The following is a 24,751-nucleotide window of genomic DNA, read 5'->3' on the forward strand; positions in this document are numbered from 1 at the left end:
TCGTTTGACCACATTGGCCCTGTTGACCCTCTTGGTCACTTTCTCATTGGGTGTCTGGTGAAACCACGATGAAGGATATCAGCACTTGGCCTGTATAAACAAGAGGCCCTGCAGCTGAGCACCAGCCCAGCGTCTCCTGGTCTTCCCCGGCCCTCCCTGCTCATGTCTGGATGCAGAGCTGTCTCAGCATGTGTGGGACAGACCACCGAATGCTAGATGGTGTCTGTCTCTCTCTCTGACCCCCCCCCACACCCTCACCCCCCTGTATGGCTGCTGGAGAAGCATTACTGAGGGCTTAAACAATGTGAAATTCAACCGGTGAGAAGCCTGTTAGTTGTGCTCATTAAAACGTGACCTCTTTGGTGTGGAGATTCCCATGTATCACGCACAGTGAAGTTTGTTCTTGGCTTTAAGCGTCCCAGTCCAGCTTCCTCCACTGTTAGATTTCCATGAAATAGACCATAAAGAAGTACTCTTCAAGATGACACGTACAAAGAAGGCAAGAAAGACAATGCTCTTTAGGCAGGGCACGTGTGAAGAACTGTACTGATCTGCAGAAATGTTCCGAATTCTGACCTATAGTAGACGCCACAGGCGTATTCCATGCCCATTACACATTGCAGGTCTTCTTGCCATTAGCAACACCTTGGAACAAATTTCATTATGCTCAAACATTATTAACTACTGACAACTGTTTAAAATACATTAACTACTGACATCTGCTCAAACTACAGTAATCATTGTTGACAACAAACACCATACACTGGTTTATATGATTTCTTACATACAGTATATCACCAAAAGCCTGGAGAGAGACAATCTGATTACCACACTTTACTTTTTTAAACACAGAAACAGTGTTAGATTATGTTGGACTAACTGAATTTAATCTCAGTTACAATATATCAACCAGGCCTTAAAATAGCCGTATTTCGTGAAGCCTGTTCTTTTTTTGAGATGTTTATTTAAGAGCTATTTATGAGATATATGCAATAATTGCTTTATTAGGGAAGATGATCTAGTTATTTGATGTAGCCTTTAAACTGTTTAGTAGTGGACTGTCTGCTGGATTCTCCACCGGCACTAAACCACGTGGTGCTGAAGGTCCAGCCTTTTATGCCACAGGAGTCCAGCACAAGATTGTCCCCACTGCTTCCAATACTGAATAAATACTGAAATAAAAAATACTGAATGCTCACATGAACTGCATAATGCATAATTGCATTAACAGTCACAGAAAAATATGGGAAAGCTTATCACCACAAACATGCACGCGTGCGCACACACACACACACACACACACACAGCTGCCATATCTGTGAATGAGGGGGTGACTGCCTAGTCTGATAAAGTACCTCTATTACCATGTGAAGGTCTTTAGAATTTATCATGAGTATGTGTGTGTGTGCTTGTGCCAGCACTTGTCTGTCACCTGTGACAGAACTATTTTAAGGGGCCGTCTTCAAAACCTTCACCTCTGTCTACTCTGAATGCACACCCTTGTTGACTAAAGCCTCACTACATTCACTTGGGATTCAAGGTTCCCCTCATTCTTTAAAGCTCATTGCTTATCACTCGATGAGCATCTGTTTGTTGAATAAAACTTAATAGCCTGATTTCCTGGAAGTGGATCTCTCTAGTGCTCTCCTAAACTATCCTAGTAGTAGTAAATTACAACATTTACCACAAGGATTATGTGTGTCCAGACCGTTCAATTGCGTGTGTACACAGCCTGCATCGAGTTGTTCTGTTGTGTTGACTTTCCTGCATAAAACCTGCACGAAAGCCTCGTTATTTAACGCGGCTGTGTGCTAATTGCACGGACAAGTTCATATTGTGTAAAATGATATTTTTTTCCCCTCAAAGTGCAGGGCGTCGGTACGTATGCGCACTAGGTGGTGCACTATTAAAGACGGCGAGTTTAAAGGTTTCATCATTAGTAACTAAATCTGGTTGCTCAGTAGCGCCACTCGGCCCGAGCCAGCGGCGGTGCCCAGCAGCTCCAGTATTATTACCAGCCCTCATGACCACGGAGCAGCCAATCGGCGACGGGAGCCACACTTCTCCCTGTGGCCGCCATTAGAGAAAGGAATCCATGAATTCAAATGGAAACCAGCAGGAACATACACCGAAAATATGGTCTGAAAACGACCGATTTCATGTAGTTTCCGGTCGTCCTTCGACGCTTTTTATGCGGAGTGTTTTTGGGTTTTAACGCGGTTCCGCCGGAGATGGAGACGTAGAAGGCCGTTTTAGCGGAGACCGTTTTAAGATAAGGGGGAGGGGGAGAGTTGTCTCAGCGCTCTCCCTTTTTTCTTTCTTTTTTTTAGTTTTAATCGCGATTTTTTCGCAGCTTTTTTCACATTTAATCCGTTGCACCGCGGTTCGGGCTCGTCGACGCGGAGGTCGCGGCGCTTCGGGTCCCGTCTCGGTTCGTTGTGGAGGACGGAAGCGGTCGTATGGGCTCGTTGAGATACATTCCCCCGATTGTTTAAAAATAATTCTCCTTACGCCGCCTACACACACGTCCGAAAACACTCTTCTTTCATTTCCCGGGAACCGTGATGATGGGATGTGCGAGCACGCAGTGAAAGGATGACTTCTTGTTTCGTACCAAACGGGGCCAGCTTGGAGGACTGCCATTCCAATCTATTCTATCTGGTAAGAGATTTAAAACTAAAGGGAAAGCAGCCATTTTTAACCAGCCCCGCGGAGCCTGGCGAGCTGGTCGTGCACAGCCCGGCCCGGGAGGCTTTCAGGGCCCTGTGGCCCAGCCGAGCGTCTTAGACACTTGCTGGTGTTTTTTTATTGGTGTGTGGTTTGTTTTTATTTGCGTGAGGTAAATGTAATAAATAAATAAACAAAATTTAAATAAAAAAAAAAGTTTATCGCGTTTTCGTACTCGCGCGATTAACCTCGGGATCGTGTTGTTGTTTTTTTTGTTGTTGTTGGTGGTTTTGCAGCGTTAAGTTTGTAAAACGAAACTTCACGCACTTCACGGAAGATGAAGGTGATTAAATGATATTGTGTGGAGAGCGAGCAGGTTTGTTGACCAGGTTGTTCGTTGAATGTCCTGGATGACAGTTTCCCCCCCACCCGGGTCTCCATTTAAAGTCACTTTCAACTCTTCTAATGTAATCGTTTCTTGATTCGGTTTGGGAGTGTCTTAAGTTGTGATCAGGCTTCGTGATGACTACGTTTGATCATTTAGCCTTGTCTAGTGCTCATGATCAGTTTTAGGAGACTGTTGACATGTTTAATCGGCGTTATAATATCAAACCTTTAGGTCAGAATCACCACGGAGATATAAAAAAACGGGGAGGGGTGGGGGGGGGCAATGGTGTTTTGGAATGTGACGGGGATGGCAGTGATCCCTGCTGATCTGGGTGGTGTTTTAGGATGTGGTGGGGATGGTAGTGATCCCTGCTGATCTGGGTGGTGTTTTGGGATGTGGTGGGGATGGCAGTGATCCCTGCAGATCTGGGTGGTGTTTTAGGATGTGGTGGGAATGGCAGTGATCCCTGCTGATCTGGGTGGTGTTTTAGGATGTGGTGGGGATGGCAGTGATCCCTGCAGATCTGGGTGGTGTTTTGGGACGTGGTGGGGATGGCAGTGATCCCTGCTGATCTGGTGGTGTTTATGGCATGTGTGATCGCCACACGCTCCTGCACGCAAGGCCTCGCACTGGATCACAACTTTGGCCACACAAACCATCGGCTGGTGACCTGGCCACTTGCCTTGTGTTGTAATGTGATGCAAGCATGACTTACTCCACCTCCACCTTTAAACACCATGAGACGAGTTGAATAAAGCATTAATAAAAGAGTATAACGCAACATGTTTTCTGGTGTCGGAGCACATGAACACATGAAGGATGCATGAGGGTGAACTTAACGTTAAGTTGCAAATCTGGTTGTGGTAGGAAGCGCAGTTTTGTTTATTTTTGCGTGTGTACTTGTATGATTAAATCGATGGCTTCTTGTGCATGCATCATGTTCTGCTTTTTAACTGGCGGACTAGATCGGAAATATTTTGAAAAGGCTCATCCGAGAAGCTCACGTGTCTTGGCCACTGAGACGTCACGTGGTGTTGATTTCACAGCTGGCACTGGGCAGTATTTTTGTCAACAAAGCGCTGTACAGTTTCCTGCAAGCTCTGGAAAGCTTGCGACGACGTACGTATTGGAGAACGTGTTTGAAGTGATGGTTTTGCTGCTGTTTCCTGTGTTGTGTTGGGGAAGCACGGTTCAACTTTCCCCTCGCACCCAGTGTGCAGACGGTCCGCGTCTGACCTGCTGCTCTGTGGCTGCAGCGTCCTGCTGTGTTTTTCTTTGTGTCTGTTGAGTGAGATGTAAGGTTCAAGGTGTAAGTACATTGCAATTAAGTTTGAAAACTGTTTGGCTTGTTTATTTTTGGATACTAGTAGGACAGTGTTGTGCCAGAATTCCTAAAATGAATTCAAAACAATTTTTTTTTTTTTGCTTGTTAAACCTGGGCATTCAAATGCTGAATTAGTTTGTTTAATCTTGAAAGACCTCTCCTTAACCTGTCCTACAACCACCTTATCTTTTTAGTGTGCAGAGGACCTGTAAGTCCTGTGTGAAGGCGCTTGCGTGTGTGACAGATGTTGGAGTGGAACTTTATTGATGCACATTTATTTAGTGTGAACAACAAAGTTGATTGTTTGATTGTGGCACCGTTGCTGCCAGCGTGTGGAAGCGTGGCTAGGGGAGGTGTGTGTTCGTCTGTCAGGGAGTTAAAATGAGTCACTTCACCTGTTGCTTTTGCGATTTTCAAACAAGGCAGCTGTTTGCTTAGAGAGTAGTGCTAACATGGGCTGGGGGCGTGCATGTGTGTGTGTGTGTGTGTGTGTGAGTGACTGAGACTGTGATGGAGGAGGTAGCAGCTGAAGGAAGGAAAAGGTCATGACCCTGTGATCTAGAAGTCACTAAGGAAACGGTTCTCACAAGCCAAAGGTCAAATTATCACCAAATTCCACAGCCTTGTTAAACTCTTAAATGTTCATATTCCGTTGTTTTTAAAAATCTCTTATATTGTAGTGAATTTGACTTCAAAAGCAAAGGAAATGACAACAGCTTAGAAGCATGTTATGTTTTTAAAGTCAGAATATGCATGGTCTGTTTGAATGTGCGTGATCCTTGTATTCTCTGTTGTGCTATTTGGGGTGGAAAAAATATGTCTATTTAGAGGTTTCCCTTTCAAATGATTATTTTAGATGTTTATTTTGGACTCTGTTTATCTTGGACTCAGAAAGCCTGAAACGTGTCTTATGCTGGTTCTTTTTCATTCAAACCCAAGGGCACTGCCGAACGTGGGCGCTCTGGGTCGTTTCCCCGGTAGTGTCCCCAGTCTGCTGGTGTAATGTCTGCGTGCCCCACGGTCCTCCAGTCCTGTGATGCACATCCAGATGTGTGTTTTACATGTTTATGCAGCTGGTTTTGGTCACTGCTGCAGACAGAGGCACAGAACATTCTCACAGGGTTAGAAAGGTCTACAGGCGTCTCAGTGTTGTAATGGTCATGTTTTTTACTGTCTGATCAAAATCTTATGGTATGGTTTTTTAAATATATATAAATAGTTGGAGAGATAGTCTCATCATTCCTTTACTGTTGCAGCACTGAAAATGGCAAAATACAATACATATGTCAATAAAACACAAGTTCTATGTTTTTTCTTCTTCTTACTAAAAGGTTATCGCTCTAATTTATTTGGCAAAGGATGGTTGATGAATTGATTTTGCCTCTCAGAGCGCATGTAAGGGACCTATCGGTTTAGTTTGAATATATACAGGTGATTAAATTAGCCTCATATTGGAAGTACAAATCACTTTAGTATTGATTTATTAATGGAAACCGACCATGGCTGGGTTACCAGAGCTCTCTGGCTGTAAAATACCTTTATGGTTGGTTGTTTTTTTTCACATTCTTTCAAGCTGGTCACCTGTGAGCTTTTTCCACTGAAAATTACAGTCAACTAATCCATCCTAGACACGCACACCTCAGCTGGGTCTGTGTTGATGATGGTTCATGATCATTTAAAAGCATATTTCTTTTGTCAACACATGGCTCTATGCTGCACACCATTATTAATTGAATAGCACGAAACAAAAACAGCCAGCAGTCGACGGAAGACACTGGGCTGATGTACACTGGGCTGATGTGCGCTGTGATTGGCCCTCTCCACCTCAATCACTCTCACAATCAATAGGCCCAGGCCAGAGCTGCTGAGGTGGGTTTATCCTCGCTCACATCTTGGAGGAACGAATGCAGATTAGACATGAACGTCATCATCTGGAGAAAAACAGATGGTCTCCTGGTTTGGCCAGCTTGATGGTAGTGGTTGTGTGGGGCGGTGTAATGCATGTTTGCGTGTCCGTCCTGATGATGGCTTGCTATTTGAGAGGGCAGTGAGGCCAGATCATGCCAATATCCAGGACTCTGAGATCTGGCTGATTCATGTGATCTGAGGAGGTGTCATTGCATCACTTGTGTGATCTGAACAGGTGTCTTTGCATCACGCATGTGTTCTGAACAGGTGTCTTTGCATCACACCTATTGGAAGAGGTCTGATCCCGCCCCTGCGTTTAGCTGTCAAAAAGACCTGATTTAGTGTTCTAGTCCCTATGATTACTTGAGGCTACAGAAACATGTCATGTGATCAAACATAAGATCCTTGTTCCTACAAGTGTAGCTCCATACCTCCACTGTCCTTCAGCGTTCACTGCAGGACGGAGCTCGTCACCGGGTTAATGTTACCCTGAAGGTCCTGTTGGACTGCAGAAGGGCAGAGACGGAGGACTCACCACGTGTGTTAGTGACGGGAGATCCACTCGCCACACTCTCACACCTGAAACCTCACCGCTTTTACCATTGGCTTACTTGGGCATTGCACTTGGAGAAGTCGTTGAGATCATTCAGAAATTTGAATCGTCGCTGTCGTTTTGATAACGGAGTGGAGATGTTCTGTGGAGTGTCGGTCAGCAGCTTAATCAAGCAGTATGTTCAGAGTAACGCTCACGGGAGTCCTGTTGTAGTGATGAAGCACAAGGTTTGTGTGTGTGTGTGTGTGTGTAGAGTGAAATAGTAGCATGTTCATAATGATATTTACAAATAAAACATATTCCTGATTTATTTTTGGTCCTTTGCTGTTTTGAAACAGCAGGTTACAATGTCCTCGGGGAACATTTTTATACCTTTTATAACAGAAGTTTATTATGTGAAACATGTGGTTTATTAATCTCTGCTGTTTTTTACACCTGTTGTTGTTATTATTATGTACTCAATGTTATTATTCCTGAACATGGCCTGCATTGAAGAGCACTCTTAATATCAGCCTTATGTTGCTTATTGGTATCACCACTCTCTAAAAACAGCATTGGCCTTTAAACACCAGTTGTCCACTACTTACTGAAACAGTTCAGAGGCTAAAACTCTCTCTCTCTCTCTCTCTCTCTCTCTCTCTCTCTCTCTCTCTCTCTCTCTCTCTCTCTCTCTCTCTCTCTCTCTCTCTCTCTCTCTCTCTCTCTCTCTCTCTCTCTCAGGCCGACCTGACGGGAATCAAATGGAAGCGGTACATGTGGCAGGGTCCCACGTCGGCCCCGATGGTGTTTCCCGTGACGGAGGAAGACCCCATCCTCGGTAGTTTCAGCCGCTGTCTCAGGGCGGACGTACTGAGCGTGTGGAGGCGGAGCCTGCGGCTGGGGCGGAGAGAGCTCTGGCTCTTCTGGTGGGGTGAAGATCCCAACTTCTCTGAGCTCATTCACCAAGAGCTTATAGGTGAGCAGCCAAGACAACCTGATACTAGCAACAATATCTCTGTGTTGTGGTCAAAACCATCTCTCTCACTCGCCTCTCTCTCTCTCTCTCTCTCTCTCTTTCATTTTTCTTCCTTTCTTGCTTCCTCTTATAGCCGACATTTTTACACACAGTCGGGTTGTCGGAGATCTACCTGAAGCAAAACACACAGTTGCACAACTTGTCTACTGTTGTAGCTAAGAGCAGCACACTGTCGCCTGTGGTTTGAGCAAATTTCTCTCGGTTCTCTTGGAGAAGTGTTTATTACTGGGAACAAATGCATCGTTTCTACTGAAACTCTCCTGGTGTTTTGGTGATCAGTCTGGTAGTTTTGGGGCTGGGGAGGGGAACAATGGCTTAATAGAGACACTGGGATTACAATAGTATGTTTGAAAGTTTATAAGTAGGTTTGTAAATGTAAAGAAGCTATAATTGTAGACTTTTGAAGTGTTGGTTATGTGAAGATGGCCCTCTCTGTAAGTCATGCTCACCGGTGAGCAGATATACCACTGCGCTGCTAGTACTTACTCATCCTGCAGATGACCACATCAAAACTGCATCGAGACCAGTTAGATGCTCTACACTGAATTTATGAGCAAAGAGACACATTTTATATTGAGGTTCTTTGATAAAATCTTTGCCTGACGCAGACTGATTAGTCATGTCTTTGCGTAGCATGTCTTCACATGCAGGTTATGATGTCATTAATTTCCCTCGGTGTGAGAGTGTGTGAGAGTGAGTGTGTGAGAAAGATGTTCACCTCACTGCCCTGGCCTGGATATCTACAAACACAAGGGCTGGATGTTTAAGGTTCAACATGCATGACTGAACGTGTGTGTGTGTGTGTGTGTGTGTGTGTGTGTGTGTGTGTGTGTGTGTGTGTGTGTGTGTGTGTGTGTGTGATGGAGATAGTCACAGGAAGCCACTGTGGGCTGTGGTTCCTACCTGTTTCAGAACCATGATACCTGTTCAGCTTAGTCATGATGTCTTGGAGCAACATCCTGCTTTCATTTTCTTTGTTAGGCTGTTTTTTATGTGGCCCATTCCACCTGGGTCCATTCCATCATTACTTCTGAGAATGGAGTCCACAGAGATGGAGAGAGAGTGGGGGAGATGGAGGTGGGAGAGGAAGAGAAGAGAGATGGAGAGAGAGTGGGGGAGATGGAGGTGGGAGAGAAGAGAGATGGAGAGAGAGAGGTAGAGGTGGGGAGAGAGGTGAAGATGGAGTGCAGTAGAAGGGGAGAGAGGAGGGGTCATAGAAAGCGGTGGAAAGAGGAAGAGAGAATAAGAGAGAGAGGGAAAGAATGAAATAACAGAGGAGAGTGGAGGAAGAGAGGTTGCACTCGTCTTTGTGTGGTCCCCCTGTCATTATCCTGCTTTTGTGTCAGTACATGATTGCAAGTGGAGGCACACATGGTCCACAGAGACAAGAAACAACCCCATAATAACCTTGTTGCTGGGCAATATTGTGTATTATATTTCATTTAGGCTACTATTTATGAACATTTACTTAGCATTAACCATGCCGCAATGGCTCCTATTTTAACTATCCCTACACGTCCATCTTGGGACGTTGGCAAACGCAGGTGTGATGTGGCCAGCAGATGAAATAGTTCTGTTCCTACACTGCCATGGTGACTGATAAGACACGAGCACTTCTGTTTCTAAGAGACGGGTGTAGACCCGTGTCCTGAGACCCAGTTCTACCGAGACATGCTCGCGAGAGAAAGAGACGGGTGGGTGAAGCCCGGCGGAGTGTTTGTGCGATCTTAATAAGGAACAGGTTCAGTGAGCGTGACGGCTGGGCCTATCAGTATCGGGACAGCTCAGCTCTTTATTAATGTGTCTTGCTCGCAGGATGAAATGGTTATCGCGTCTTCTGGAAGAACGCGAGTCCTGTTTAGGCGCTTCATGGCCCGATTGTAATTAGTGACCGAGGACGGTCCGGCAGCAAACGCCTGAAGTATGAACGCTTTCCCACAGCCCAAGCAGGTTTTAAATTATGGCCCTATTTGGGCAACGCGTAGCTGGGAAGGGCTGGATGATAATGTCATAGAGGCATCACAACTAACGCACGGCTTGCTGCTGTGTTATGGTACCTCCTACACCACAGGCACAGGGAAGGGCTGGAGACTCTGGAAACATTGTGGACTTTTGGAGCGTCATGGTACTTCTGTACTTTGCAGAAGGACAGTAATTCCAAACTATACCTATACTACCTCAGCAGACGTCTAGAGTATACTTCCGTACCTATACTACCACTGCAGATGTCCACAGTATACTTCCGTACCTATACTACCACTGCAGATGCCAGGAGTATACTTCCGTACCTGTACTACCACTGCAGATGCCAGGAGTATACTTCCATACCTGTACTACCACTGCAGATGTCCACAGTATACTTCCGTACCTATACTACCTCAGCAGACGTCTAGAGTATACTTCCGTACCTATACTACCACTGCAGATGTCCACAGTATACTTCCGTACCTATACTACCACTGCAGATGCCAGGAGTATACTTCCGTACCTGTACTACCACTGCAGATGCCAGGAGTATACTTCCGTACCTGTACTACCACTGCAGATGCCAGGAGTATACTTCCATGCCTGTACTACCACTGCAGATGCCAGGAGTATACTTCCATACCTGTACTACCACTGCAGATGCCAGGAGTATACTTCCATACCTGTACTACCACTGCAGATGCCAGGAGTATACTTCCATACCTGTACTACCACTGCAGATGCCAGGAGTATACTTCCATACCTATACTACCACTGCAGATGCCAGGAGTATACTTCCATACCTATACTACCACTGCAGATGCCAGGAGTATACTTCCATAGCTATACTACCACTGCAGATGCCAGGAGTATACTTCCATAGCTATACTACCACTGCAGATGCCAGGAGTATACTTCCATACCTATACTACCACTGCAGATGCCAGGAGTATACTTCCATACCTATACTACCACTGCAGATGCCAGGAGTATACTTCCATACCTATACTACCACTGCAGATGCCAGGAGTATACAGCCAAAGAGCACGGCTTAACGTTAACAAAAATTTGTTGGAAATGTTAAATTTCAAATGGAGTTCTTTATGATGTGTAAAAGAGATTACTGTCAAATCTACTTCAATAAGCTTTAGCTTTCATTTTATTACTGTATATTTCCATAAAGCAGTGAGGTCTGGGAGGTGCAGTCTAATCTGTTGATTTACTGGAGCCCTGTGTATGCCGTCCAAGAACGGTCAGTGTTCCTAAATGTTCCAAGGGGTCCCATACAGTGAAGGGGGTTCCATTAATAGTAGAAACACTGTTTGTTTTTGCTCATCCAATCAAAAGGGAGAAAGTGGACTGAGATTTCACCATGCGGTGAAGCACTAAAGGACACTCCAAGGATGCACTCTTCCCCCACTTCATCACTTAATTACACCCCTTTACAATGACAACCTGTGTTTGTGCGCGTGTGTGTGTGGTTTTTGCGCATGTGTGCGTGCCTGCATGTGTGGTGCGTTTGCTTGTGTGTGTGTGTGTGTGTGTGTGTGTGTGTGTGTGTGTGTGTGTGTGCGTGTGTGTGTGTGTGTGTGTGTGTGTACAGACTTGTGTTACTCCCGTGTCTGAGCCTTTTACACCCAGGTCATGGCACGTTTTGAATGGACATTCATTGTTAATGTGATTAGAAGGCCACATGGAGGCAGCTGGCAGTACAAGCACATGTGAACTTTGTTTATGGGCCCTTTGACCCGCCCCCGATGGCTGACCATTTAACCTGCAGCTGATGATTGACAGTTTTCTCCCCCATTTGGTCTGCTTGTAAACCAACTACTGTAACCAAAGTACAATTTCTAGAATGTCGAATAGTCTACCTGTAAAGTCAATAGCCTGTGATTAACATTATACGCTCATAACCCTGTCAATCATATAACACCTAGTTAATAGGTCCATAGGTCAATCCTTTATATGGAAACAACTCGGGGAATGCTTCATGTCATGAGGTAATGGATCCAAAAATGACTGCTAGCCAGTGACCATAGCTTGAAAATGTCCTTTAGATTAGCTAAATTAGCATTAGCTAGCTATTAGCGGACAATTGCGGTCATGTCCTGTGGCCTAATATCACCCTTTTGTGCATCAGTGAATTAGCCAAGCTTAAACCTTGTCACGTGAGGATTTTTAAAATTAATTTATTTAACCCATAACTACGAAGCTTGCTAGTTGTTGACGTTCCCCTACTTAACCAGGGAATGACGAGAGAGCTTAGGAACGACTTCACGGGAGTCGTTTTTTCTTCTTCAGTTTTGCGGTGTTCCGTTTGACAAACTCAAATCACCTGCTCTTGTTACATACTCAACGAGGCCACAAATCGGTAGTCTGCTAAGTTTTTACAGATGACCCTTACTGCCGACAGTAATGGTTCCTTTCATTGAGACATCTGCTAGGGATCCAGGCTGTTGGGTCTGGGGAAATATGTGTTAGCTGCAGAGTTGTTAAACAGAACAATTGCTGCTACGACTCTGCCGTGCATTTTTTCAGCTCGGTGGGCTTTGATTGTCCTCTGTGGGTTCACTGACTGCTGGTCTCAGCTGCCACTTCTGTCCCCGGAGTAGCAATTTTGTTTAGTGCTTCTTAAACATTTAAGTCCTGCTCTCTTCTTAAAAGTGCAATTTGACTGATGAAAGGCAGATTTTGTCATTCGGTTGATGATGACAATAACAGCGTTTGCTAGTTGCTCAACTCAATATTCTGTAAACAGAATTTGTTTAGACTTTTTAACATCCAGAATCGATGGGTCTTTTTGAGTGTACGTGATGGCAGAAAAGTGTTGAACTTGGTCAAGCGTCACGCGGGTGAGTCAGTGGTGAGGCTGCCTGGGGGAAGGGGCTACTGGGGGCTTTGTTTTAGTATCAGTCCAGGTCTGAAAGGGTGGAGGCCCATGTTTGCATATTTCTTTCTCATGCAAGAACTGCCTTCCATTCTGCAGGGCGATGACGGCCTTGTGAGGCTGAAACTGTTCACCTGGTGTGCCCGGCTCCTCTTTAATGGCCAGTAGCTCCCCTAGCAAGCCATGTGTCCATATGCAAGCAGGACATCTTGTTTCGTGTACAGAAGCCTTGTGGCTCCGTGAGTGATGTAGAACTCGCTGGGTGACCCGGATGGATCGCTTTGTTCAGTAAATGGACCAGCCAAACCTGCAGCTTCCCCACTGGTTAGACTGGCACATCTCATCTCTTGCACTGCTCCGTGCTTTGGCACTTCAGTCAAGGGGGTGGGGAAGCGGACTGTCGTCTGCCAGTTAGTGTCCCAGCATGATCTGAAATGACCTCCAGAGACCTCTGGCCTAGATAGCAGAGGGAGTCGACCTTTTCTCAGTTGGCATATCCGTAGCGAGCTCCTTCCTCCTCCTCCTCCTCATCTCCCTCTTCCTCACGTCATCAGATTAGCAGCCCTGAAAAAGTCTTTTAATTTCCAGGCAAGTGCCATTTCTTCCAGCCTTTAATCCTCTTCCTCCAGAGCAGGGGCCGAGCCGGGCCCCCCGACGCCACCCTCTGCCGGTGTGAGCGTGCTGAGCTGCTCTGGTGCCGCTTGGGTGGGTGCGTCCGTTCGGCACGGCCTGCCGGAACCCACCACCTGTAAGGTCCCTCTTGGTGTGGGAGGGGCCTTTCCCAAGCGAGCAGACCTTCAGCTCTGTGAAATGAGCAGCACCCTGAATGCTGCTCACCCCTATTCTCATGGAAATGTGGACCCCCCCCCCCCCTTTACTGTTGGTTTCTCCCCTCCCTTTCCCTTCATAAATCCTGCTGATGTCTTTGGGGCATCCAAAGAGCAAAGGATAAATGAGCTCTCTCTCTCTTTCTTTCTCTCTCTCACTCTGTTTTTCTTATTCTTTTTCATTCTCTTTCTCTCTCACTCTCTGCTTCCCTGTCTCTTGCTGTCTGCATTTTTGCATAGAAATTAAGGCCCTGCAGTCAGTCTGGGAAGGGAATAGCTCTCGGGTTCATTTCTTACACTTCTTCTTTTTTCTTTCTTTCTTTCACCTCCACACACTCCTCCGCTGTGCTCTCCTCTCCCCTCACTTCCCCTCCGCCCCACCCCTTCCTGTCACTCACGTGGTTGCCAGGCGTCGTGTAGGGCTCCTCCTATTGGCTGCGTCGCTTTGCTCCTCCCCCTGCCTGCTACCTTTTAGTTCTACCTTTTCCCGCCTCACCACGTTACTTCAGGTGACGGGCGCAATCGCAGGCATGGCCGACTTTCCCAACGAAGGCTGTTTACTACACCCACAGAGCACATCTATCTGATTACTCCTGGTATCCATCCACGACCGTGGTCTGTTTCCTCGGGCCGTTTGCGGGTGATCATCTAGCTAAGGCCAATGATCCAGGTTGTGGTCAACACCACCTGCTCTTTGGGTTAATAGGGAGAGGTCTGTGTTCGAGTGGACAGGGTACTGCTGAGTGTGTTTGGGATGGGATGAATTTTTATAAATTTGTTTGCTAGTTTTAAATGTTGTTGGTGGTGGTAGTAGTAGTATGTAGTATGATGAGGAGTGTGTGTGTGCGTGTGTGTGTGTTCGTTCACCAGCTAGCTCCCATGACGGGTGGACTGAAACAGTCATTTATAAAGTTCCGTGCTGTGTAAGATGAGTTGAAGATCAGCAGCCTTGTTCTGGTGAGCTGTGAGTGTAGTGAAGCCTGCGTATGCTGAGGTCAGCTGCTTACAGATTCAAAACGTGTTGGATCATATCTGCGGGGGGGGGGGGTGTCACTGCTTCAGCGCTGCCTGGAGTGACCAGCAGCATGCGTGGTGCCTCTGCAGTCTTCGCCACATACGCTGCTGCCTTTTTGCTAATCCCCAGAACTGCTTGACCCTTGACCCATCTTTGGAATGTCTTCTCGGCTGCTTTATAACCCCACCCCCAACCCCACACACAGGAAACGGTGGAAGCAGCATCCAAACACCTGTGTGTGTGTGCTACATAAAAGGACAAGTATTCATGTCTCCAGTTCTTGTTCATGTCTTGCACTGTTTTGGTCCAGGTTTGTGTGTGATCAGGAGTTCTGAGTGATCAGTGCTTTTAGTCCCTTCCTGCTGTCTGTAGTTGGGGGTGGGGCCAGGGGCAGTAAGACCCGTGCTCTACCCAGGTGTGAATACTGCCCTGTTCTGTGGTATTACAGACGGGGATCCCTTTGTGTATGTAAACAGTGCATCAACCATCGATTGCTTTCTAAGAGTTTATATAGTGAAAAAACATCAAAGGTACTTTTATTTTATTTCACTTTTATGGGCTATGAATTTTATTTTTGCTTGCATGTGTCTCACTGATTTCTCTGCTTTGTCTGTCTGTTTCATTCTCTTACTGTCTCTCTGTCCCTGTCTCTCTTCATCAAAGAACCGTGGCATGTGCTGACGGACACACACACACACGCAAACAGGAAATATTCATTAATTAGTAATGGCAGCACTGCCGTCCTACTGGTACGCCACAGAAGTAGAGAGGGAGACGGGGGGGGGGGGGGGGGGGTGGAGAGAGAGAGAGAGGGAGAGAGAGAGATGCATGCAAGAGACTGGGAGGGTGGAGGGACAGAGAAAATGGCAGCGGAGAGGCCAAGAAAGATGTACAGGAGAGGGGCAGGGCGAGTGATGGAGGAGGAGGAGAGAGAGAGACAGCAGAGGGAAGGAAGAGAGGCATGGAGCAATGCTTGGGGAAGGAGGAGGGAGAGGAGGAGGAGAGGGAGAGTGATTTGGGAGGGAGGACGGGCTGGATGGAGGAAATGGAGAATGGAGGGGGGAGGGTGTAGGATGTAATCAGAGAGGAGGAGGTGGGTGGAGGTGGGTGGAGGTTGCTGGAGCCTGCTGTGATCTTCTCCGGTCTTTTTCTGCCGGGGCTGTGCTCACTCCCCTGAGGCCAGTGGATCAGTACACATTAATCTTTCTGCTTAATGACCTACTGCAGTTCTAATGACTCCTGCATACAAACCTGTGGCAGTAGGGCTACACTGGCATGTATGTACACACACACACACACACACACACACACACACACACACACACTCTCTCTCTCTCTCTCTCTCTTTCTCTCTCTCTCTCTCTCTCTCTCTCTCTCTCAAACTCAGAATGAATGTGTTGATGGCAAGTATAAGAAGTAAACAGAGCAACTGAGCGCGCGCACACACTCGCGTACGTGTGTGTGAGAGAGAGAGAGAGAGAGAGAGAGAGAGAATGTGATGGATAACAATGTAAGCCACCCTCTGTCTCTCACATCTACTGTGTTCACTACACAGTTGGGCTAAGGGAGACATTGTGGCCATTGGTCAGTTTTGGCATGCAATCTGTCGAGTATCAGTTGGTGCACTCTCTCTTTACTCTTCTCTCTCTCTCTCCCTCCTGTTCTCTCACTTGCACTCTCCTGAAAAATGGCCAGTGCGTTGTGTCCATTCACACAGGAGTTTTCACACATGCAGACGTCGTAGGCATCAGCTGAGCTCATAAATCAGCCTACGGAGTCTATTCACTACACACTAGTTCACTCCTCCAGCTCCCATGTTCACTACACACTAGTTCACTCCTCCAGCCCCCATGTTCACTACACACTAGTTCACTCCTCCAGCCCCCATGTTCACTACACACTAGTTCACTCCTCCAGCCCCCATGTTCACCACCTCTCCTAGCAGCCACCTCTAAGGATAGTATCTAAAGGATACAACCTGAGTTTAGATTGTTTAGCCATTGAGCTGTGTTTAGGGCACTAGGCTTTGTTTAGGGCGCTAGACTGTGTTTAGGGTGCTAGACTGTTAGCTCACAGTAGGCGTCTGCTACCACCACAGTGAGTGTGACATTAACTAGCGATGGTAACATGCAGTGATGCTTGTGATTGCCTGTAGCACCATTTTAGAGCACCAGAGGGCAAACATTATTTTCCCACTTACCCCAGATGTGGTTGCTCAGCAAATACACGTTTACAGTACAAACGTTGCCGCTTTAGTTAAGAACAAACTCTACAAAACACACACCACGGGAGGTCTACGGCATTTGTGAACACATGCCCACAGACATGTCACATCCTGCTGAAACTGTGCAGGTCTTCAAAACGGCCTCCCATGCCAGTCGGGTGTTTCAGGGCCCGGTGTGACTCACTGGGATCTAGAAGAGTGACTGCAAACGTCACCACTACTGACAGTGACTCGGTTACGGTTTCAGCAGGCTGAGAGACGTCTGTCTCTTATTTACATTATTGTCGCCGCTGTTGACTTCCGGTGTTTGTTAGCAACGTTTGCAGCTTTTGTTCTGAACTAGCAGAGGATTATAAAAATGTTTTGGCTGAAAAGTGAAAAATCCAGTATTCCCCCACCACCCACCCTGAACGCTCCCTTTAAATCCAGTATTCCCCCACCACCCACCCTGAACGCTCCCTTTAAATCCAGTATTCCCCCACCACCCACCCTGAACGCTCCCTTTAAATCCAGTATTCCCCCACCACCCACCCTGAACGCTCCCTTTAAATCCAGTATTCCCCCACCACCCACCCTGAACGCTCCCTTTAAATCCAGTATTCCCCCACCACCCACCCTGAACGCTCCCTTTAAATCCAGTATTCCCCCACCACCCACCCTGAACGCTCCCTTTAAATCCAGTATTCCCCCACCACCCACCCTGAACGCTCCCTTTAAATCCAGTATTCCCCCACCACCCACCCTGAACGCTCCCTTTAAGTGGCACCAAAATGAGGCTCTGAAATCTTAGTTGTGCTTCAGTAGCCGTTGTAGTCGTTGTTGTGATCAGGAGAGTGTCCGGCGTCCTGGTTCCTTGATTAGCGCTGGTGTAGAAGAGAGGAAAGATCAAACTGCACATTCAACAGCTTGGGGAGCGTTCACACTAATGATTGACAGGCCAACGTTTTGGCTCTGCACTCTCTACGAAATCCTCGAGCTTGCCGTCGCGTGCCGGGCTTCCTCGGGATGTGTACGAGAGCGTTTACAACCTGCGTGTTGTAAAGTTTGCTGCCGACGACGGCTCCTCTGATAAGGGGCCCTTATCGGTCACGGCCTGATCCGCCGCCTTTTCCTCTCACCTGTTGGCAATCGGGGGAGAAACGCTTTATGGCGGTTTACGGCGGCTCCCCCTCCCTGCGTGTGAATGCCAGCCCCAGGGAGGGAGGTCAAGCCCATGTGTCTGGGCACACGGATGCGCGCGTGCCTGTGTATGCAGAGTACCCGCGGGTCCATATTCAAGGCCTAAAAATTTCTTAAAATGTCTGGAATTTTATGAGGGGAGGCATTAAATTATTATAAGTGTGTGTTGTTCAGTTGTTCCGGCGCGATGTGAACTTTGCCGAATCTAGCGCTAGGACCATGCAGAAAATAACCGCTCCAGGGTCCTAGTGCTAGATTCCTAGCGCTGGAGTATACAGCCTCAACAACGTCAACAATTTTCGTTCGCCAACCGCATATTCCCAATCCCCCCCCCCCCCACCGTCAACGATGTGGAACACACCTGCATCCCCAGTAATAGTATTATTTTTTCTTGTGAGAGGTATTGTCTCTGGATGTCCGTGCTCACGTGCGTGTGAGTTTTAGCCTCTAGCGAGCGTTACCACAGACCAGCAGCCCTTGCTGGGCCCAGTCTGCACCTGCACGGAGGCCCAGACCAACCCCAGTGAGGCGTCAGGACCCTGCGGGCCAGAACTCTTCTCCTTCTCACGCCCAGACCACCACTCTGCGTTCGCCTGCTTCTGCAGGCATTGTGACGTGCCTAAAGTGCTAGGAATGTGTTTTGAGCTGTTACGAGTATGTTTTGAGCGTGTTACGAGTATGTTTTGAGCATGTTACGAGCGTGTTATGACTACTGTATGCAGACATGGAGCTCAGCATTCCGGCTGCAAGTGTACGTTTGGTTCATTTTCCATCGCTCACGTCTGTCCTCTGACGTACCTAAACTGAGGTGTAACTGTGTGTGTGTGTGTGTGTGTGTGTGATTCCCGCAGGCGAGGACGACGGTGTGTGGGAGAACGGCCTGTCGTACGAATGCCGCACGCTCCTCTTCAAGGCCATCCACAACCTGCTGGAGCGCTGTCTGATGAGGAGGGCCTTCGTACGCCTCGGCCGCTGGTTCGTCAAGCCGTACGAGAAGGACGAGAAGCCCATCAACAAAAGGTACGCTCGTCCGGCGGGACTGTCGGAGAGGCGGGAGGCTTTGCATCCACCCGCAGCTGCTTCATTGCTGGATCAGAGAGGTGGAGGTGTGAAGCAGTAGGCCGGGACCCCCCGCAGGGTGTTTGGGGGGGGTGTGACGTGGTGGTGTGCGTTAGGAGGTGCAGCTGTATTCCCCGGTGAGGAGCAAAGACGTCCGAACGCCCTGCACCCCCTCGCTGTGCTCCCTCGGCTTCCGTAGCGAGGTTTACCAGCAGGGTACCGCCGCCCTTTGTCCTGGCCCACGGACCTTAGCGAAGGAAGAAAGCCCTCGCATCGGAGCGGCGGGGCTGCAGGGGCGGGTTATGGAAGAAGAGAAATCTAAAGTAGCACTAATTTGTGAGTCAGTGAAGCAAAGTACACAGTCATCCCTCTCTGACACCTGTGAGAGAGACAGAGAGAGAGACTGAGAGAGAGAGAGAGACTGAGAGAGAGACTATGAATAGGAACAATAGAGTTTCCCTTAACCCCACACTGCACAAGCTCACTGGCTGTGACGTATGTATGATGAGTGTGTGTGTGTGTGGAGTGGGTGGTGGTGTTCCTTTTCATTTATTTCCTGCTGTTATTCATTCAGTCCTACATTTTCAGACACTTGCTCCTTCCTGCCGAGCACACACACACACACAGCATGGCAGAATCCTGTCTGCCAATGACCCGCTTACATTATATGCTTGTCTGTCCACTGTATGGATGTGAGCACTGTTGATGTGTGCTGTGTGCAGTCTGTCTGTCTGGGCAGAACGGAGCAGATTCCTGCCAAGCTAAACGTGCAAATGGTGAACCGTCTCATTCCACAGCTCACATGGAGCACGCAGCCAAACTCTGGTTTACCTAACTGCTTGTTTTTATGTTCTGGTGAAGGCTGGCTCTCGTGAGTGGCTTATCTGTGTGTTATCCACCTTAGAGGTGTTTAGATTTGTCCCTGGAGGGCCACTGTAGCATGTAGCATGTGGGGCCCTAGAATTGTCCTAGCAACCAGTACAGCCAGAGGGCTCCGTCTCCACTGGCTTTTATTCTTTGTCTTGGGTGTCCAATCGGGGTGAAACGGTACAATACGTTAATCAGTTTTTGTTTATTTATTTTTTTACATGGGGTTATTGTCTCCTTCTAAAAACATGGTCAGGCCAGCTGTGTGATTCATTAAATGACAATTACAGAGAGTCTTTACTAACAAACAGTACCCCACAATCAGACTGCATACAAGTGCTTCTAACAAGAAGGTGATTATGGCAGATTATGCCAGTATATTATTTATTCATATTATTTATTTGTTTCCTCCCTTCCTGAATGATTTAGTTTTTGTAAACATTTATTGAAAATGCCCTTTGCTGCCGTCCAGACAGGGAGGATACCAGGCGTTTGTCTTGGGTGCATCTGAAAAAAGCTTTCTGAACAGATGATGATGAAAGGTGAACTCTTGGGCTATACACAAATATTATGTGAAGTGTGTGTGTGTGTGTGTGTGTGTGTGTGTGTGTGTGTGTGTGTGTGTGTGTGTGTGTGTGTGTGTGTGTGTGTGTGTGTGTGTGTGTGTGTGTGTGTGTGTGTAAGGGACCTCTCTGTTGAGACTGCGTTTCGTCACGCTCCTCTCATGGGACGCCCTGTGTCAGTAAACCTTAGGCCGGTCTTCTGTTCATATGTGACACTCTTACATCACCCTGCCTGTGTAGGCCACACCCACTCCCCTGGTTGCCCCGCCAACACCTGCACCCGGCCTGTCATTGGAGATGATGAATCTGTGTAGAGGAGCAGCAGTGAGATGAGGAACATCTTGGGATCATATTACTGAAGTGTGTGTGTGTGTGTGTGTGTGTGTGTGTGTGAGTGAGATCCAGACGGTTGGTTTATGGCGGGGCGGGCAGAACCATGATCTCGGGCCTCTGACGCTTTGCCCTCTCGTGTCCCGCAGACGTCTCTGCAGTGACTGCCGATGTCTTGCTGTGGTTTAGAGTGCAGTAGTGATGCAGGAACAGAGGAGATAAGATGTCATTCAGCAGCAGTGGCCTTTCTACACCTGTGTTGATTCTGGGAAGGAAGTGATGAGCTTTCCTACAGCTGGTGCTGTGTGTGTGTGTGTGTGTGTGTGTGTGTGTGTGTGTGTGTGTGTGTGCACGCGCGCACGCACATGCATGTACATGCACACACTTGCAAACACTTTCTGCTGCAAACTTGCTCTATGTGCACCACAAACGGTGTTACACAGTTCAGCATTAAGATCTTGGTTGGTTGTGGATCCAGATGCCATATATATAACGCACAGGCCAGTGCAGACCAGGTGTCTCTTGGGTGACGGGATTTCCTGGTGTGTGGAGCACTGCATTGTGGGACAGCGTCTGGGCATTGTGGGTCTGGCTGTGTCAGTCGAGCTGCTGTGGAGTTCAGCATGACTGCGTTCGCTCGCTCGCTCTCTCTCTCTCTCTCAGGGAAGTAATGGGCAGTCCAGTGTGTGTGATGTCGAGTGCTTGAGCAAACATCAGTGCTTCTTGTTGTACAGTAGAGTTCCCAGCAGCACATCTGCTAAGCATCAGGGCAAGCCAAACCCACACATTCCAAGCCAGAGAAAGCAGATAGGCTCTACACCTTCTTTATTACCCACAATACACACACACACACTCACACACACACACAAAAGAAACATGTTCAACCACGTCTTCCTCCCACACATGTTAAAGCTGCTTTCTCTTGTTCTCACACTGCTCAAAACCAAAGACTCACTGTAATTATCATCAAAGTCAACCAGCCATGACTTCACTCCATGGCTTAGATCAGGGGTCGGCAACCCAAAATGTTGAAGGAGCCATATTGGACCAAAAAAACAAAAAACAAATATGTCTGGAGCCGCAAAAAATTAAAAGCCTTATATAAGCCTTATAATGAAGGCAACACATGCTGTATGTATCTATATTAGCCTACCATCAAAATGACTAAGTTAGCTACAAATACGTAATGAGCATTCATGATTAAATGTTTATTCTCCCTGCAGTGTGTTCTGTAGAGAACGACGCACCACGTGACTGCTCTGTTGTAGGATGCCGCCTCAAGTTTAACTTCATTACAATATTAATGAATTATGTTTCATTGATTTGATGAAATTAAGGAAATTCAATAAATCAATAAATCAGGGTTGCCAACTTTTCAAGATCACTTGGAGTGAGATTTAAACCTGGAGGGGGTGGCGAACGTAAATTGTTACCGGGCGGGGTGTATAATGGACATAAATTAAGTATTATATCGCGATCGATCGATATCCAGTGGTTGGCGCCAGAGCGAACTAGTAACTCATTGAATCATATATGTAGATCAGAGGTAAATAAACTAGATTTTCTTCGGCGTGAGAAATCGGATGTGTGGCGTGTGAGCGTGTGAAGACAGTCAAATGCGTGTGTCTTACGCTCAATGCGTGAGAGTTGGCAACCCTGATAAATAAATTTGATTTTTGATGTTATTTTTATTTTTACGATTCGACAAAACAACAAAATGGAACGTGCATAACATGCCCCTTATTTGGGCACTAAACAACCCGTTTAATGTGACTTCTGTTTTCGGACATCACTGGTCAGCTTCTCAACATCGGGCATGTAAGATGTAACTTTAATCTTGACGCAGGATTGCAAACTCTCATCTGTGAGGCGGGTGTGATATTTTGATTTGATGTAGTTCATGTTTGAAAATATCTGTTCGCACAGGTATGTTGATCCAAAGATGGATAATACCCCAAATGCATGTCTTCGTGTTCCATTATACCACAGTTAGTTCCGACCCTACAATGTGATTGGCTGAGAGGCGATCTAGGAGTGCCAATATTACATGTTATAGCACTGTAACCGAAGCTCTCCATGTATTACTCCGCCACATACAGGTAACCTAGCAACGAAGCGGCGTTTACAAGCCAAACAGCGCAACTACAAACAAGTATCAAAAGTATCAAAATGAATTACACGGATTTAATTAAATCTATTGGCTTCGAAACCATTTGTTTCGATCTGAAACTGGAGGATGACGTTATAAATGACCAGCCTGATTCCTCCAATGAGCCTCCAAGGTTTGTCATGCTTACAAATAATGATTTGGATGAGCTGGAAATGCAGAAAAACGAAATTAATACCGTTAAACAAACGTCCTGGGCTCTTAACGTATTTACATCCTGGTTAAAGAGGAACAACACTGCAGTCGATTTTAGTATTAACAACAAAAATGAAATGAATCAGCTTTTACGACGTTTTTATGGATCCGTCAGAAACGTGAAGGGAGAGTTATATGGCATCAGCAGCTTCGTTGGTTTAGAGCTGGACTGAACATATACCTGAACGAATCAGCTGTGGATGGTCAATAATTGTACTTTATTTTTAATAAATACAACTTTATCAACAGTTGTTTTTGTGTATATTTACCTCTATAATATTTATTGGGTAAGGCTGTTCCAGTGTTGTGTAAGTTTAGCAGCGAGCCATTGAATGGAACTATTTTAACTGGCGGAGTGTTTTTAACCAAACAGGTCGTATTTTCTCGTCCTCTTTTACTCAAAATCTTTCAATAAACAGCGATAATGGAACTGTGGTATAATCGCAATAATACACTCGAGGTTCGTGCTATAACGGGTAATATCGGCACTGCTGTGCTGATCTACGGCACGAGGCCGACCGCAGCACAGCAGTGCCGATATTACCCGTTATAGCACTCCCTCTCGTGTTTTATTGCGTCAATAATTGTCAGGAAGAGCATTCATGTGTCATAGACAAGTTTCTCGGGTGTTGGGAGGCTTTCAATTTCGCTCCATTTGTGGCTTTGGCCAAGTTGAGCTTTCTGGCGAGTGACGTCTTCAAGCTCGCCGCCGGTCCGTTTCCAACAGCCACCTGCCTCATCTCGCCCTGCTAATAGAAACGTGTGTCGCAGGCTACGACGCAAATCTTCGTTTACATAAATGTTGATTTAGTTTCATTTATTCTACACATTCTTACAGCATTGGAAAACGTTAGGAATGTTGGTGTCATGTTTGTCTCCTACAAAACTATATTAAAACAAAAAATATATTTCTCTCCCCCATCTTTTTACATTTTCAAACATTTTTGAAAAAGCTCCAGGGAGCCGCTAGGGCAGCGCCAAAGAGCCGCATGCGGCTCTAGAGCCGCGGGTTGCCGACCCCTGGCTTAGATCAACCAATTTTGGCAGAGAATTAGTAGGTGGTGTTCTATGTTACCACACCCAGCTACTGCTGTGACTCCTCCCCTGGCCATTACCCCTCCCCCAACCTGCTGTCACTCCTCCCTTGGCCATTACTCCTCCCCCTACCTGCTGTGACTCCTCCCCTGGCCATTACCCCTCCCCCAACCTGCTTTGACTCCTCCCCTGGCCATTACCCCTCCCCCAATCTGCTGGGACTCCTCCCCTGACTCCTCCCCCAACCTGCTGTGACTCCTCCCCCAGCCCAGCTAGCTTCATCCTCATCCTTGTTCCAGGCGTTGGCCACAATTCTCTCATTCCAGTGCCACTCTTGACATTCTTAAGCCCCATTCACACAGGGGGTGTGTGTGTGTGTGTGTGTGTGTGTGTGTGTGTGTGTGTGTGTGTGTGTGTGTGTGTGTGTGTGTGTGTGTGTGTGTGTGTGTGTGTGTGTGTGTGTGTGTGTGTGTGTAAATAATAATAATAATTTTATATATAATATATATGAATAATGTGTATATATACACGTGTGTGTGTGTGTATGTGTGTGTGTAATAATGATAGTGTTTTTATTACTTGC

At 46.9% G+C, this 24,751-nt stretch overlaps 1 protein-coding gene across 2 annotated transcripts in view; it reads left to right on the top strand.

Annotated features, from left to right (window-relative positions):
* Positions 1–1,950: 1,950 nt before the first annotated feature.
* Positions 1,951–24,751, top strand: part of med13a (mediator complex subunit 13a) — a 51,414-nt gene continuing 28,613 nt past the window's right edge. The window contains exons 1-3 of one of the 2 annotated variants that reach the window (XM_077020414.1): positions 1,951–2,661; positions 7,561–7,795; positions 18,804–18,972. In XM_077020414.1, coding sequence (XP_076876529.1) covers positions 2,596–2,661; positions 7,561–7,795; positions 18,804–18,972 — 470 coding nt within the window. In that variant the 5' untranslated portion in view covers positions 1,951–2,595. The remainder of the gene's footprint in view (positions 2,662–7,560; positions 7,796–18,803; positions 18,973–24,751) is intronic. The other variant, XM_077020413.1, reaches the window with a different exon arrangement.

The sequence above is a fragment of the Brachyhypopomus gauderio genome, chromosome 10 (genome assembly GCF_052324685.1).
Source record: "Brachyhypopomus gauderio isolate BG-103 chromosome 10, BGAUD_0.2, whole genome shotgun sequence".
NCBI lineage: Eukaryota > Metazoa > Chordata > Actinopteri > Gymnotiformes > Hypopomidae > Brachyhypopomus > Brachyhypopomus gauderio.